Source organism: Protopterus annectens, chromosome 8.part0 (assembly GCF_019279795.1).
Source record: "Protopterus annectens isolate FY-2018-M chromosome 8.part0, PAN1.0, whole genome shotgun sequence".
Taxonomy (NCBI): Eukaryota; Metazoa; Chordata; order Ceratodontiformes; family Protopteridae; genus Protopterus; species Protopterus annectens.
The window spans coordinates 1,915,923,481-1,915,941,844 of NC_056741.1; the positions used below are offsets into that span (position 1 = coordinate 1,915,923,481).

General features: G+C 38.4%; 1 protein-coding gene across 1 annotated transcript in view; it reads left to right on the forward strand.

Annotated features, from left to right (window-relative positions):
- BBS2 (Bardet-Biedl syndrome 2) overlaps nucleotides 1–18,364 on the forward strand; it is a 1,992,563-nt gene that overhangs the window by 1,923,262 nt on the left and 50,937 nt on the right. The window contains exon 16 of the mRNA XM_044079541.1: nucleotides 11,550–11,698. Coding sequence (XP_043935476.1) covers nucleotides 11,550–11,698 — 149 coding nt within the window. The remainder of the gene's footprint in view (nucleotides 1–11,549; nucleotides 11,699–18,364) is intronic.

Below are 18,364 nucleotides of genomic sequence, written 5' to 3' on the forward strand. Positions count from 1 at the left end.
ATTTTGCTGTTTTGCCGATTTTAATCTGATTTGTATTTGAGTTTTGCTTGTTTTTCTGTCTATCTTTTATTCAGTTTCATCTTGCCTAGTGTAGTTGCAGCACTATTATGCTTATTTTCCTCTGTTGCACTTGTTTTTGGTTTCAGCCTGTTCTGGCCTATCATGGATGTTACCTCAGAGAAAAACTGTTTTTTTTTCTTGTCCAGAAAAGCTGTGTAAAATGGAGACTTTCTAAAGGAGCTAACCAGGTACAAGTCATGCCTCCCAAACAGGAGAGCTGATAGACCCTGCTTTAGACTGTGCAAATATTGGGTAGGTAAACTCTTGGTTACTGACAGAGCAGGGGCATGAGACACCCAGAGTGTCTAATATGCACAGAGGTGTAGTAGACAGATATTTCTGATTTACACATCCCGCTTTTTCTTGCATCTCCCTAACAAAATTGTCCTTTTTTCCTTATGCTTTTCATCCTGAATATGAAATCAAAATACAACACTCACCTGTTTTTTATTAACGTAGGAAGCTATTAACTAGATAGTATGGCAAGTTAGATTTCAGTCTGGATATAGTTATCTTTGCTGGCTTAGTATGCTTTTAATTTCTTTTGTATGTTTGAAGCTGAAACATTTGGGACCCTTTGTAGGCTGCCCCCTTAAGGATTAATTTATATAATTGGCTATACCAATGAATGTAGAGGACAACAACAATAAGCTCTTCCAGGATATTAAGCTCTAAGTGTGCCTGGAAGTGCAGGCATCTCTAAAGCATTTCAGTATTAGTTAAAATAAGAAAAACATCAAAAATGAACAGTAAAAAACTTCTTTCGTATTTTATAAAATAAAGCAGTCAGCTGTTGCCCAAGGTAAACTGAGCTTCCTCAGAGTAACAGAATAATTCTGTTGCTCTAAGGAAACCCGTTTTATCTTTGATGAAAGCACTTATCAAAATACTAATGCCTGTTTGGATGTTCTTTCAATATAATCACCGATGAAGAAAAGAAAAACTCCTGGAAATTTTTTCTAGTAAAAGGACGGATAAAAGTAGCTTACTCTGAAGGTATGAAAACAGCTTTTTTGTTGGATTGTATAACGTGGCCGCTGAAAAATAGATTTTCCTTTGCAACTGTATTTGTTGGTCCCTAAGAACTTAGAGCTGGGAATACTACTGCCTCTGCCTCTCACAAGTGGATTATGATTACCATTGCTTTAATTCACATTATGGTTCGTATTCTGATAAATATGAGAGAGATGATTAGGGAGAACAGACGGTGCTTGTTGATCAGCACATCATTTCTGATTTGTAAGCAATAAGGTGTCCAGTAATAAATGTCAAAGATGTAGATACTCAATAGCGCACAACACTGCTCAGATTTTTGCCTTATATTTTTGGTCTGTTCCTCATAAAATTTGCGGTTTTCTGTCAAATCATCGAGGATTGAAGTCACTATATAATGACAGGTATTTGAGTTTCCGACTTCATACCCATCAGAAAATGCATGTTAACACATACTTCCTAAGTTTATAAGAGCAGTATATTTAAAAATTCTTCCTGTTTTTGGCTTTGTCCTGAATTCTTGTGCTAAGAGTTTGAGAGCTGTGAGATATTCAGCAATTATGGTTAGATAATTTTGTTTTGCTGGAGTGTCAGTTGGTTTAATCTCAGTATATTTAAATATTTCAGTAGTTTTATGGTCTGCAGCACACACCCTACCTAGGTTAAAACCATGCAAAGTGTTTGATGAATGTGCTTCTGGTTGGTTATAGAATAAGGTATACAAGTAAGTCTAAGAAATAATGGGGACACTTTACGGTACAGTTAAAGGGCTGTCATCCATGTTGATAACCCAGATTCTGGATGATCACCTGTGGTGGAGGAAGAGTAGACAGCCAGGTACCTGTTATCTTCTATTGAAGGGTGAGTCAATTTCTGCCTACCTGGCAGCTCACTGATAGGGCCTGGAGGCACTGTAACAGGAAATATAAAATGAGGTAACACTAGCAGGTATGTGCAGTGAGAATGAGATGCGTGTGGAAGCACATACTGAGGCCTGCAGTGATATCTGTGTAATTCATCCATTTAGTTGGGGTTATTATATCACAGGGCGTAACATAAAAAGCCTTCAACCCATAATATGGTGGAGCACCTTTTACCCAGCTGTCAGCCTCCAGTGAAGTAATAAATGAATCACATGAAATACACCTGGATCTGATGTTGTCATTTTCATTCATTCCTCAATGAATGGGTATAGGATCTGACCTTGAATGTGGCTCAGCCGCATTTCTTTCAGACACTTAGATCTGATTCTGGAGCTCCTCCCTTTAGCCATAATGCCCCAGACTCCTGTTTTACCCCAGATCTCATTTGCCACTCTAACACTACAGAAGTGGATCATGCTGTCTCGAGCTCTGGGCGTATTTTATCCTTTGTATTTATGAGCAAAAGTAGAATTATTTTTCCTCTTATTAAATTAGTATACTTCACCCTTTCTTCCCTTTTCCGGTGTTTTTCATCTTTTCTGCAGTAGTTTTCAAACTCCCTTTCATTCTTTCTACCAGTTTCTATTGGGTACTCTTGATTACCATTGCTTGTAATTTATTTCCCCCTTCTTACCTGTTTTTAGGGTTGTGTTTTTAAATACAATTGCTGGTATGTTATACTTTTTCCTTGTGTAACAAAAAAAAAAAAAGACTAAATGATGGCTGAAAATCCAACAGGCTTCAAAAAGTGCCCTTCCTGTGGGCATAAGATACCCAACTCTGATACCCACAGGGAATGCATGTATCGCTTAGGAGCAGACTAAAGAAAGTTGTGGCAAAAGCAAAGATTTAAAACCAAGAAAAAAAAATGCAATGCCACAAAAGATAGAAAACCAAGAAATAAAAATACAATAAAACCAAGACTTGGCATTTTATCAATGACATTTTAATTGATTTTTAATTGATTTCTCTTTTTCATTGGTTGAATTTGTATATAAAAGGAAACCTCAATGAATTTATTTTAGTTCTGATGAAGTTCTGTTTGAACAAAAGTGCGTAACTACCTTAATAAAGTGGATACTTTAATTTGTTGTGTGCTGTGGTGACTATTGAAATGCTATTTTTTTGTGGTATTGTATTTTTATTTCATTGTTTAGGAGCAGCCCATCTTGAAGCCCCTTGTCAGATCTGTGTGGGGGTTTAATTCTCAGGCTTTAAGCGACCAATGCAATAAACTGGTTTTGAAAGGATCTGCTACCTGCTTTTTCACCTTCCTCTTCAGGGGCTCAACCCTCCACCAAGAAGGCTAAGTCGGTTTCAGAGTCCAGAGAGCAGAAAATGCTCTCCTATTAGGGCTCCAAAACCTGTTAATGCCTTGGAGCTGCCTAACAAACAGTCTAAGCATTTGGATCCAACAGTGGGGACGTCCAGGTCTCCTCGACCTCAAAGTTCACATTTCTCTCCAGAGCGTGTTTCTCCTAGGCTCTGATCTCAATTTTTACAGGAAAAACCTGAAAGATCTTCCTGTCCTCCCTCCACTTCATCTTCTATCAGATCCTCTTGAAGTTTCTCTGAAGCAGATGTGGATAGGATGAGGAAGTTCCTCAGATCTCGAATCCAGATGGGGGTTTACTATCTCCATCTCCCATCCGATCTGGGAGCCTACAGCCAGTATCACCATTATCTCTCCTCCTCTGATCCAACCAGTGATCTCAGAGGTTTTTTTTAGTGCCAAAGAAAACAGGGGACCTAAGGCACATGCTGGACCTCAACAATCTAAGTCAGTTTGTAAGGAACTCAAAGTTCTGGATGGTCATGGTTCAGTCCATTTTACCTCTTCTACAGAAGAATGACTGGATGTGCTCTATTTATCTTCAGGATGCATACTATTGAATCAAAATGATTAGATGCTCCTGGAGACTTCTGCACTTTTGGCTGGGGGCCAGTCATTACGAGTTCAGTGCCCTGCCCTTTGGTCTTGCAGAAGCCCCCAGGCTGTTCATCAAATGTATGGCAGTGGTAGCAGTTCATCTTAGGCTGTGTGGATTCAAAGTGTTTCCTTACCTAAATGGCTAACTCCTCACTGCTACAACCAGGGATCTTCTCAAAAAGGCCAGGAACTACCTACTCCAGTCATGCCAGTCTTTGTGGATCACAGTCAATTATATCAATTCCCACCTTCAACCAGTTCAAGTATTGGAGTTTATAGGAGCTTGCCTGGACACCTCCAGTCAGCTTGCCTTTCTGCCATCAAACACAGTACGGTCCTTATGATTACATGTCAGGGAGATACTTTCACACCCTTCTCCCCCAGCGAAATTGGTTCTTCAGACCTTGGGGGTCAGTGGCTGTGGCTATTACCTTACTATCACCAACTTATTTCCATATGCATATCCTGCAGTGGACTCCGGTGGTTCAGTGGTCAATTCTTCAGCAGCCTCTGACCCATCTGATAAAACTTTCTCAGGTTTGCATGGACTCTCTGCTTTGGTGGATTAAGTCTAACAAAGTTTGTTGGGGATGCCCCCTTTGTATTTCTACCCCCAGTAGCCACAGTGACTGCAGATGCCTCCCAATTGGGTTGGGGGGCATTTCTTGGGATGGATAGTCCAAGGCATGTGGTCCCCAGAAGAGACAAATTTGCATATCAGTGTCCTGGAGATGATGCCATTCATCCTAGCATTGCAGGCTTTTCAGAACTCTCTCCTTCTAGGGACCATTTCTACTCAAACAACATGTTGGTAGTTTGGTACACCATCAAATTGGGGGGGGGGGGACCTGGTCCTACCCTTTTTGTCGAGAAATGAGTGTGTGTCAGTGGGTGATCTCTTCCAACCACTTTCCAGTCTGCTGGCATTCAAACTCAGCAGGACTATCCTGATGCCTCACAAGTGGTCTCTCGCTCAAGCAGTGGCAGAGAGAATCTTCCATCGATGGGGGTTAATCTTGCTGTGATCTCTTTGCCTCTCTTCTTAACAAGTGCAGCAGGTTCTTTGCCCTAATGCTCCCGGAGAGGGGGTCACTGAGAGATGCTCTAGTCCATGGTTGGCCCTCCGGTCTGCTTTACACTTGCCCTCACTTACCTTTAATCCTCAAATTTCTTCAGAAAGCATTCCAGTTGAAGAGCAAGGTTATCCTCATTGCCCCCCTTTTGGCCTTATCAAGCGTGGTTTCACTTCCTTTAGTCTCATCTTCTATGTCCTCCTTGGACACTGGACCCTGCTCCAGATCTGATCACCCATCCCAGAGGGATGGCTCACCTGGACATCCCAGGACTCGGGTTGACCCCATGGCTTCTCCAATTTCAGTGATGGCTAGACAGCCCAGACTTTCTTCCTCAGTTCTTCAGATTTTCATATCATCCCAAAAAGCATTCACTAGAAAAGTCTACAAGAGTAAATGGAAGAGATTTTCATATTGGGCCCATCAGATAGATTTGGATCCCTTTACTGCACATATTCCTGCTGTTTTAGATTTTCCTGCTTCAGTTTTTCCAAGAAGGAGCTAGTTTTTCCACCGTCAAAGTTCAGTTAAAAGCCATTTCTGATTATCACACTGGAAATAATGCTTTCCCTCTAGCGTGCTCCGGTTATGCAAGGCCTTCCTTAAAGGTACTTTTTTTGCTTAGACCTCTGATTAAAAATCCTACTTCACCCTGGGACCTTGCACTGTTTTTGCAGGGTTTTACTTAATCTCCCTTTGAGCCCTCAGCCAAGTCTGATCTCAAGTTTTTTCTTGGAAGACAATATTTGTAGTAGCCATCACTTCAGCTAGGCGAGTTTCTGAACTCTCCAAGCACTCTCCTCAAGATCACATTACTTGATTTTCCATAAAGATAGAGTCACTTTGCGTACTAATCCAGATTTTCTGCCCAAAGAAGCCTCTGAAGCAAACATCAACCAAGTGATCAGTTTACCCATGTTCTTCCTAAATTTTTCTAATAAAGGTGAGTATATGCTTTATCTCTTAATGACCCCTTTCTGGGCCAGTAATTAAGGAGCCTGGATCCTTACCACTGTTACTGGAGAGGGATGTTCACTTGGAATACAAATGGATGCACTCAGTATTTCCAGATGCAGACCTCTCTGCATCAACACAGTTTCCCTTAAAAGCACATGGGAACACACAATCCAGAGTCTGGATCTCTCTATCTGTTTCTCTCTAGGTCCCAATAAGGCTTTCCACTGGTACAGCTGTAGGGTTAAGTCCTCAGCACAGTGTCCAAGCCAAGTCCTCCAGCACCCTCTCTGTGAACCCAGTGCTCTATGTCCCTCTTCCAAGTAGCTCACACACACACACACACACACACACACACACACACACGGGAAAGACCGGCATAGATTTATCTGTTGTGCCTCCTTCTGCCCAGAGTATAAGGTGGTTATCACTGCCACCAGACACTCCACAATCAGCTACTCTAAGACCCTTAACAAAGAGTGTCCAATTATACTGTGTGATACTAATACTAATACTAATACTAATACAAATGGTAGTAGATGACCAAGACAGCTAGGCCTTCTACAGTGGCCCACACAGTCTCACCAAATAAATATAAATACTCTCAAGGCTTAAATACTTTCCAAAAGGGACCAGCCACAATAAAAGTTTTAAATATATTTAATAATAAATAATAAGAGCATGAATATGCTGAATATATATTTACAGTAAACCACATAGTCCAAATCACAGGAAATATTGAAAATAACGTTGATGGACAGACTCAGACAAATAAAGAAAAGCAATATCCAAACTAAGCTTCACTATATTTTCCTGACTGAATCTAGGAGAATTACTATTTCCTACTTATTTAATAGAGCAAAGCAGATGATGTAGTGAATGGTCCTTCTTCTTGTCAAGCCCAAGACAGAATATTCAGTACTGAAAGATTTCTCACTGTCATGGCCGGCCTTAGGCATAGGTGAACTAAGTGACTGCCTAGGGTGCCGTACAGGCCAGCTTCTTAAAGGGCGCAGTTTTTATTTATGTATGTATGTATTTATTTTAATTAACAAAAGTTTGTACTCTTCTCGTCTCCTGTTGAAGTGTAACCAGAAGCCGGAACCATGGGGGAGGGGGGTTAGCGCCCTCACACTTACAACTGCAGGTTGGCCAGGATGCTTAAAAAAAAAAAAAAAAAAACCACTTCGCAGTACGAGAGCCTGCTGTTAAGGAGGAACATGAACATGCATGCATCACAACACATCTGGCCATTTGGTTCAGAAAGGATCTGTTCCCCTGCTCCGCTTGGTTTGAGGAAAGTAAGCAATTGTAAGTGGCTTTGGTGTTATCGGAAGGAGTTATGGTTGCTGCAGGGTCAGTGGAGATTAAAGCAGATGCATTTGCCAACATTTTCCATAGGGCCCAGCAGGTAATATAAACCACTGAAAGGGTGACTTATTGAGCTGTGTGCTAGTCGAACTGCACCTTCTTTTGTGGGCTATATGGGGCAGGTGGGTGGCCCGATGGAGGTGCTGGGAATTTAGCCACTGTTGGTATAGGTCTCCCCCTCTCCCATTCTACTGCATAACCGATCCAGTCATGCAACTTGGGCCTTGCTTGCTAGGGTGTAGCAGTGTATGGCTGCAGATCTGGCATCTAGCATTCAGACATGGGTGTTTTGTAGTGTATTAAACAATTTCGTCTTTCATTGTCTGATGGTGGGTAGTTTGCTAGTAAGTAATGATCACCTGGACAAATTGGTTGTTTCATGTTGCCAGAACTTCAAAAATGGTCACTTTTGCACTGTCTCTGCGTTGAGTTTTGTAGTGATGGGTATCAGCTGTAGCATTCAGATGTGAATTTTGCAGAGTTCAATGTAAATTTTAGTTTTCAATATTGATTGTGCGATGTTGAGTACTCTAGTATAACTTTAGTACTTTGTTTAGTACATCAGTACCACGCTACTGTTTAGAACTTCATACCATATGTTAGGGATAAAAGTAGTAACATAGACAGAAACTTCTTAAATATAGTGATGTTTAACTAGTTTTTTAAGGTTAATGATGTAAACTTCCAGTTTAATTTTTTTTTACACCCAATAAGTGGTGTTTATTGGGAAGCTGAAGTTATAAGCAAATGTAGACTGAATTATATCCTGAAAATGTATTGCTGGTCTGTAAAGACGTGAGGCAGTGTTTTATTGAATGATTTTTTTCCTAATTATTGAAAGGAATGTACAGAAGATTTAGTTGCAGACAGAGACCAGTTAACTTTTAGCTTATGCACCATGCAGATACTTTGTTCTAAGTTTTCAATGAGAGAGTTGCAGAAGAGGATAGCATTTCTGCTGTTCTGAGTAGTTGTGAAGTGGGAGAACTGTAACTGCAGTAAAGAATCAACTCTGTGCAGCTGTTCATGCTATAAGCCGTGCAGTTTAATTTTCTCATTCTGCCAATGGCATGTCACATTGCCGAACTCTGTATGCAAGTCTTGCTAAACACTCTTTCACAATAAGTATCATGATTAAAGGATTTTGTTTAACATCTTTTTTGTACTACAGTTTGATTTGTTATGTGATACTATAACTGATTATTATTGCATGATTATTGGTCTGATGAAACCCAAGCTCCCCTTTTCTGTATATTTTTAAGAAGCACTATTGTATACTTATTGTAAAATGTTTACAATTCTGTGTGTATTTCTTATACTGTGTTATACTTTTTGCACTACCTTATCTGCATTTTGTCTATGAAATGCTTGTGATCATGGCTGAAAGGTGTCCTTGCAGCAGCTTGCCTACCAGGGAAACAGCTGCAGGTAACAGATAAATACATTAATGAATATTTCTTTGCCTCTTGCTAAGAGTAAGAGGGAGCGAGCCCTCCTAAACTGGAAACACTCCCGCCTCAGCTTAAACAAATAAGACTTGTTGTGAAGTCCTCCAAAACAAACTGTGTGTCCAAAGTAGCTTCCTCAACAAAGGACAACCAAAAGACATTCTATAGTTACATCTGTAACCTAAAGAGAAAGGTCCAGATTTGTGCAGAACTGGTAGTTAATGATACTACATATACTGAGCCTGTGGACATAGCTAACCTTTTGGCTGACAGGTTCTGTGAAAACTTCACTCCCTTGTCCCCACCATATGTACCCCCATGACATCCCTTCCACCTGTCCCCTACCTTGTATCTGTAAAGAACAGGTAGTAAATGCCCTCTATAAGGCCAAAAACACAGCATCTATGGGACCTGATAACATCCCAGACTGCATCCTACATGGGCTCCAACATGAATTAGCAATACCATTGGGTACTCTCTTCATTCATTGTCTAAGCACCAGCTTCATACCATCTGAATGGAAAACAGCCACCAGTATTCCCTTGCGCAAAGGTAGTGCTTCCACTGACCACAGGAACTATAGACCTATTAGCTTGACTAGCTTTATCTGCAAGGCCATGGAGCCAATCATCATGGACCTTATCAACAAAGATGTAGGTAATCTCCAAACACTTGACCCTACTCAGTTTGGATTTCTCAAAGGGAGATCATGCCTGTTAAACCCGGTGGACTTCTGAGACAGTCACCAAGGCCCTGCACAAGGGGAAATCTGTGCATACAGCCTACCTGGACTTTGTAAATTAAAGTGTTTAAATTAGCTTAAGCAACCCTTTGAAACAAGGCACATGGGCTTCTGTTTTCTGAGGTCATGACTTTTATAGTAAAATATGTGTTGAGGAGCGACAGATAAAACAGGTTTATTAAAGGAAAAGCCCACCGTCCTTTACTTGCAGTTTAACTACATTACAAGGTATCTTTTCTTTCTGTGCATTTAAATAATTGAAGGACATGACTGGACTGGCTTTCTTGTGGAGAGACCTACCTGTGTGTGTGGCTTATAGGGGTTTTCATGATTATGGTGTGGGTGGGGCTTAAGGGATGCCAGAGTAATACTTCGCCTAGGGCGCCATTTCAGCTAAGGCCAGCCCAACCCACTGTAATATCTAAACATAATTTCCAAGATGGGTGGCAGAATGACCTCATCTGGTCACCTGACTCTAGGTTTTCACAGTATGCCCCTTTGAAGCTGAAACAGGAATTTAGCATAGATAACTACAATATGCATCTAAATGGTTATGGTAGTGCTCTGGAGCCATGAAACCATTACAGTACTTCCCCTCTTCTCTACAGAGGCTATTAAACAATGGCCTCTCCCAGACCTATGGACTCCAGTTCTATTACTGTGGGATGTCATTTTAATGTTTTAACAGCTCATTTACATTTCCCTTATTTTTCGTAAAGTAAGTCAACTGGTTAACCTCTGCTCTTCCAGTGTCCTTTGCTAACATATATAAATACATTCTCGTGTATTTTCCTTCTCTGTCCATCAGGATCCATTGTTAATACATTTTTCAACACTAGCAACTTTACAAATACATTTTGATATTCAAATGCCATATAGTTTTAATACATTTGTAACATAAGCATCTGCACAAGTCAGTTTGGTATTCATATGCCATAGAGTTCTAATACATTTGTACCATAAGCATCTGTACAAATCAGTTTTGATATTCAAATGCCATACAGTTCCAATACATTGGTAACACAAGCATCTTGTACACATCAGTTTGACATTCAAAGGATATAATTCTTTACAAAACTCCAGCTAGCTATGGTGGCACTAGCCCATATAATCACAATGTGCATAGACAACTTTGTTTTTATCTTCACAGGACCAAGGTTTTTAGGAAAACTGATCAGTTTGTTTGTTTCCTTTGCCCCCAACAGATTGAGAAAACCAGTTTCTAAAGTTACCTTAGCAAAATGGTTAACAGATTGCATTTCATATGTTTATTCGCAACAAGGTTTATCTTTGCCTAGACATCCAAAACCTCAATCCACTAGATCAATGGCTACTTCATCTGCCTTCTGGGCCAGGGTTTCTTTTGATGAAATTTGTGCTGCAGCCACTAAGTCCAATGTCCATACCTTTATTGCTCATTACAAGTTGGATCTCATTTCTAGAAGCAGAGCTGCCTTTGATTCCATGGTACTCCGTCCGGAATATCCTTCCATGAGGGTCACCCAAGGTCATCATAGCTGAGGACCCTGTCCCAGTCATTGAAGAATGAATGAAAATGATAACATCGGATATATGAGTTATGTATTCATCATAACTATACATCTGCGTTGTATAACTTCATTCTTACTCAACTTCCCACCCTCCGCCTCCCTTTCTTTAGGGAGTGATCTGATGGAAATATTGGGACCACTGTTCCTGTCTGAGACCCTATTCTATCTCTATCTTTTTTATGTGGTCTATAATCAGTCTTTTTCTGACTGAGCAGCAGATTTGATCTGAGGTAAAGCAAGGGTCTGGGACATCATGGGTAAAGGAAGAAACTCGAGAATCTGAACCAAGAATTTGAAAAGTGCGGCTGAGCCAGATCTGAAACGCATTTGTTGAGGAAAAATTAAAATGGACAATGCCGATGCATAGTTATGGTGAGTACATAACTCATATCTCCAAGATGCCTGATGTAAATGGAGTAGGACTGCCACCCCAAAAGAAAATAAAATAAACTATGAACATTTTTAGTGAAACACACTTTTCTAATTTTGTTTCTCTTTTTCACAGGAAGAACATGAAAAGGCATTACATGGAGCTTTATAACTTAAATAAAGACTTAATAAATGAATACAAAATACGCAGCAACAATCACACAGAGTTATTAAATAATCTGAAGCAGGTGAATCAGGCAATACAAAGAGCAGGTCGTCTAAGAGGTAAATATATGACTAATGGGGAAAGACCCCATATTGCCACTGTAGCTAATTGTGAATGATTATTTCATGGCTCTATTATTTTCAGATTTTGACCTGAAATGACTAGATTTGGGAAGTTGGCTAGTTGTTTAATTAAGCAAGAATATTTTCTTCAGTACCTTGTTATAGGTAGCACACGTTTGTAAACTGATCTTTTCTTGGAAGGATACTTGTAACAATTTCAGCAATATATGAGCTTCTGAAGATCAACATCAGTTGCTTTCTTGACAGATTTCCCAGCATTTATTGTTCTGTTGCATTAGCAGGATGTCTGTTATTGTTGTGGCACAAGCATCAATTAGCATAATTACTCTGCACCATGATACTTCAGTTTTAGTGTATACTTTTCTTATTTTAAAGTAGGTACAAAGCCTTCCTACAGACGTCTGTTGTATAAAGTAGTAGTGCTACTGATGTGCTGCTCCAGTATATTAGTTAAGCCTATTATATTAGCTTTTATTCCTGTGACTTTTGAAATGAATCAGGACTAGCAGTTATATGCTTTATTGATTAGATCACTGTTACAATGTTCTTAACATCTGGGATTTGCTCTGTAAAGATCCTATCAATCTGTCTAGCCATCTAAACTTGGGATCCTTCCTCCACAAGTTTTATGCATCCATCTTGGGCATGCCAATGTATAGGTTTACATGTCTGCTCCATTTTTCAGAATTTTATTTTTTTGCAAACTGATTTTTATTAGCATTTTTAAAAACACAAATACAAAGCAATAATTCACACAATGCAAATAGGTTCAAAACAGATAAGTGAAAAATCTTCATATAATCCTGCTTAAGAACAGGTACATTTAGTACTAATATAACAATAAGAGCTTTTAAACTTCTTTTAATAGACAGGATTTGCTGGGAGGTATTTGTTAATGCAGGTGTGTGAAGGTATATCAGTACTCCTAAAACCTATTTGATTTAACTATATACAATACATACAAGCAACTGTCACTAAGTGATAAGGAGTTAGTGTAAGGAAACTATAGTATATTGCCTGTACAAATGTAAGAAAAGATATCATAAAGGGTCATGATAATTGTAGTCTTTCAAGGGTTCTGCTGGAGATAAATAACGAAGAGAAGAGGAAATTACAGATAATAGGAGGATAAAAGGGGAACAACCTAAGTAGGATATTGATTAAGAACATCTAGAAGGTTATTCCAATATTTCTGAAAGTAACTTAACTTCTTCTTGCTTGTAGTTTTTAGTTTACTTGCCAAAACATATTTTACAGCCATCGAGTGGAAGTCTTTCCAGGACATTTTGGCTCTGTCTAGCCAGTTTAAGGTAATGTAAGTTTTGAGTAACGCACACAATGTCATTGTGATACATTTAATTTCAGGTTTAAACGAACCTGGATATATATTTAAAAGCACCATTTCCCAGGATAGAGTTGACTTCATGTAACCTATTTTCCCCAGTCGTGCTCTTAAGGAGCACCAGAGTTTATACACATTTGTACAGCACCAAAAAATGTGGAGTATATCTGCAACAGAATTAGGGCAAGTTGGACAAAAAGGCGAGGTATTTCGGTTAATTTTGTTTAGGAATGCTGGAGTGTGATATGTGTTATTGTTTATCATGAACTGGGTATAAATTATTTTTTTGAAAGGGGTTAACTTTATTGTAGCATCAGTCGCATTGAGCTTTTGGCTAAGTGTAATTTCCTTGTTTTTTCCCATCCCAATATTTAGAGAATGATAACTTGTCTTGGTATTTTATTTTTATTACTAGACTATAAACCTTGGAAAGCATTTTAGACCTTGATAGAAGTTGAGTTATTAGAGACTGATAAAGATGGTACTCTGTGGGGGTAACTGACCTTGTATCAGTGATCAAAGAAATTAGGTAAAATATTTGTTTAATTATTATATAGTATTTTTTGGTCACTGCCAAAGAGGACATGATTTCATTAAATGGTAAGTCTTTAACTGCGTAGAAGTCCCAGGCTTTACAGCTCCTAATGAGAGTGTAATTATCAAGATTTAGTGTGCTGTTACCCAATTTAAGGTTTGGATTAAGATGAATTGGTTGGGCCATTGTTAGGGAGTGTCGCAAGCCAAGGGAAGTTATCAGTGATTGGAACCCATTTATGTTTTTTATTAATATAGGAAGAATTTTATGCTCTTTAAGAGTTTTATTGTTGAGAAAGAGAATTGCTCTAGGATTGAGATTAGACGCTTTTAAATGGGCGTTATACAATTTTATCCATAAGGGGTTCCAGCCCTTGTTTGATTGTTGAAAGTTTGCAATGTGTATAATACGACTGGCATTAATTATATGGTAATATGACAGAAAGTCCGGAAGAGCCAATCCTGCTCTATCTTTGGGAAGTATAAGTTTATTGTAGCTGATTCTAATATTTTTGGGGTGCCATATAAACTTTCCAAGTGCGACATTTATTTTTGAAAAAAAAAGTATTCGGGATATTTTGGTTAAGAGCGAAGAATTGGAAAAGAAGTTTGGGGAGAATATTCATTTTTACAATAGCTGCCTTTGAGAGAAGAGAAAGATTTAAACTCTTCCATCTTGTGAGATCCTCAGTGATTTTAGTCCAAGTTTTGTACAAATTATACTTTATTAGCTCTTGTTGGGGATGAGTGAAAGTTATACCTAAATATTTTAGGGAATAGTTAACTTTGATTGATATTTCTGGAATGAAAAATTCTTTGTGTCCAAGGGGATTTAGCGGAAAGATTATTGATTTGTTTGGGTTGATGGCATAATTTGAGATTTGCGAAAATTTGTCTATAGAGTTTAGAATTTTTATAAGTTCTGTTGAGGGAAGTTCTAAATAGATGTTTAAATCGTCTGCAAAGGCAGTGTATTTCACTTGTAATTTATATAAGTAAATTGAACGGTGGAATGTTTTCTGACTTAGGTTTAACAATAGAACTTCAAGATAAATATTAAAAAGGTAGGGTGAGAGCGGACAGCCCTGTCTTGTTCCGTTAATAATCTGAATTGGCATGGAGTTTTTTTTTGTTTATATTTAGTAAAGTGGAGGCCTTAGTGTAGAAAGTTTTAACCATTTTGATAAATTCGTCAGGGATGGAGACCAAATGGGAGATGGTGCTATCTAACCTGTTCTATACCATCCTGTAAAAAAAGATATACTTATATTAAATGTTTATGGCCCCTGTATACACCAATCTTTGTTCCTTTATGAAATCATCTCGCTCATCGAAAAATTTAACAATCCTCTTCTGATCCTGGGGGGGGGACTGGAATACTACAATCAGACCGGATTTAGACAGAACCTGTAAAACCAATAAAGAACCTCTAATTATTATAATATTATAAGAGATATGATGGAAGTCTGCAACTTGTTTGATCTTTTTGAACTTTTTAGGAATGTCCCTAACATTAGTAACTACACATTCTTCTCTGCCTTTAACAAATCCTGGTCCAGGATAGACTTCTTTTTAATATTAACTTTTTTTGCCTCCTATGATGTAATATACAGTAGTGACCCCAGAACTATTTCTGACCATGCCAAAATTAATCTACATTTAAATACTTGTAAATATAACCATTCAAATTCCATCCCTATAAATTGGTCTCTTAATCCAAATCTAATGAACAACATGATTATCCATAGAGAAATCCAAGAATTTCTGTCCCAGACATTTACCTCTTTTGATACGTCTGATATGCCTATAGATGTTCAATGGGTGGCTGCCAAAGTTACTTTAAGGGGTACCCTTATTCAAAAATCCTCCCTAATTAAAAAACAATCTAACTCCCGTACTTTGGTGCTTGAAACAGAACTAAAAAAAAAATAGAATTAGAACTCCAAACGAAGTTCTCTCCCGACATTGAGAAACGGAGATCCACCATTCAAAAGCAACTCCACGAACTACACCTCAATCAGTACTCACTTATGGAATCTAGACTTATTCATAAGTATGCTGAATGGGCGCAAACACCTTCAAAAATTCTCGCTAGGATTATAAATATCAGACCCCCCCCACCTAGTAAAATAAATCATATTATTTACAAGGGTCAATCATATTTCACAGATAAGGAAATCATTCAGGTCTTCCAGGAAGTATATGAGGAAATCTATGGCCCCCAAATACTTGCATCACCAGGCCTTCAAGTCTCATTCCTAAATGGGTTATATTTTCCAAAACTAAGTAAAAATCACTTTAATTTACTTAAGCCACCTATAACCAGAGATGAAATGTTGATGGCCATAAGCAAACTGAAGCTAGGGAAAGCCCCAGGTCCAGATGGTTATGTGTCAGAATTCTACAAATCCTTCAACTAAATACTTGCCTCCATTCTGCTTAAAGTTTACAATCACATTATTCAATTCGGCATCGCGGAGCTATATCTGAATAATTCTAAGACCATCTTTATACCTAAATCTAATGACAACATTACTAGCACAAATGACTACCGTGGCAATTGCCCTAATTAACATCAGTATAAAGATTTTATCCTCTATCTTAGCAAATAGACTAAAAAGCGTATTACCACATATTATTTCACAAGACCACCTGAACAGTAGGCATGTATGGGACAACACTTTAACCATTGAAGCCATAACATATATAACAAATCTCGACAAATCCCCCAAATATGCTCCTTCTGTTGATGCTTGAAAAGCTTTTGACTGGGTAAACTTAAAGTTCCTCTTTAAAATCTTGAAATTTTTCTCCATCCCTGACGAATTTATCAAAACAGAATTTTCTTGATATGTTCGTATGTACAGATTTATGTCAGTAGGGTGAACAGTTCTTGCGTACCTTTGCATACAGTCTCTCCAGCTCTGGCAAATATGTACCCTGCTGGAGATTAATTTTTCCTTTACTATGGATTTTTTTGTTTTATTCTTATATCTGTGTCAAACGATGGAAAGTGTGACTGTGTTAAGCAAGTGCCTTATGGCAATTACCACTCTGTTTTTTTTTTAGGGGAGGAGCATGTAGTCCAGTAAGGTCTGTCAGAGTTTTGCTCCTAAAATCCTAAGAAGTCACCTTAGGACCCTTGGCTGATGTCTTAAGAATAGGAGGTAGTGATTGATTGTGGGTGCAGCTATGTCCACCTGTTCAGATTCAGTGCGAATCTCCAGCTAAAATGAAGCAATGGGATACATTGCCTAAAGAAGTGGGTGATTTGGATAGGACCTCCACTTACTGTTGTAGGTTGGTGAAAACCTGAACCCAGTGGGGTGCTTTCGCAGTCACAGAACCATCCATTATCTCCCAAGCAGTCTAGAATTGCACATATGGAGGCCATTATGACTAGAGTTAATGGCCATGTCCATTGCTTCTGATCATCTTTCTGTCTGGCAGCCATCTGAAGACAGTTTCCCTTGAGCTTGCACTCATCATAACAGAGGTAGAAGGGAGATGTTCACCAGGTTCTCATAAGAGAAGACATTCTGGGTATTGGAATAGAAGTCCAACCCTTAGCACCTCCTTCTACTTCTGGGCATGTTTCTTAAGCAAAACCTATTCCTCAAACTTCTCAAGGTGATTGGTTTGCTTTAGCTGAAAGACTTAAATACTGTTTAAGCTTTACAGCCAGAACAAACTACTCCACCTTCTCTTCCTACCAAAAGAAAAAATGATTCATCTTTGGAAGAAGAGGATCAACTTGAAAGAAACCTTTGATTATATCTCTAAGATCCCTTCTCCTTCTGACTATGAGTCAATTATGGAAGATGCTCTTTCTTCTGACTCTCCAAATGAGGACTTTTTTGGTGGAACTACTTCTGAGATGAAAAATTTTCAAGTGGGAAGAGAGAGGTCTGACACTCAGAAGAGAGATTTTGATCTTTTCCATATGGATATTCCTGAACCTGTGGCTATTCTCCAGTTCTTGGAGCTTTAAAAGATGTTTTTTTTTACCCCAGATTCTCAGCCTCCAGTTCGTAAAAGGCCAAGCAGGTTGTAAAGGGGTACAGGATTAACACAAATATCTTTATAAAAAACCTGTTGCTGATCCTAGTGTTATCTCTGTGGACCTGGAAAAGAGAGAGAGTTTAGTTCCTTCTCTTAATTCTGTTCCAGATGATAATGAGAGTAGAGCACATGACCTGTATGGTTAAAAAAAAAACATATATATGTATATATATATATATATATATATATATATATATATATATATATATATATATATATATATATATATATGTATATGTAATTTTATAGCCTTGTCTTTTAGGGCTATAAATTGTCAAACACATATGATAAAATTTAGCTGTGTTAGAAAATATGAGTCAGAAGAGTTCTGAGATTCCTAACCAACACATGAGATCAGAACATCATATAATGCTTATTCTGCCTTTCAAATTGCTAAACAGTCCATAAAATTTTAATATGTTGCTGATGGTACATCTAGATAAAGTGACATTGCCTCTGCTGTCTGTGGGCATGTTTAGCTATCTTAACCAGAGGATGTAAAGGGTCATCTGCTGGATGAAACTGTACATAAAGAATTGCTGTTTGGGGTTCCACAGCTGAAGTCTATAAAAATATGGAAGATAGGAGTAAAACAACTGTTTTTCTGCAGTACTTGGATATTGCAGAAATCGTCCTGTATAAACAGGCCCTTTCTTCAGAAAGAAAATCAAATATAAAAACCAGGCAAAGGCTAATGTAAGAAA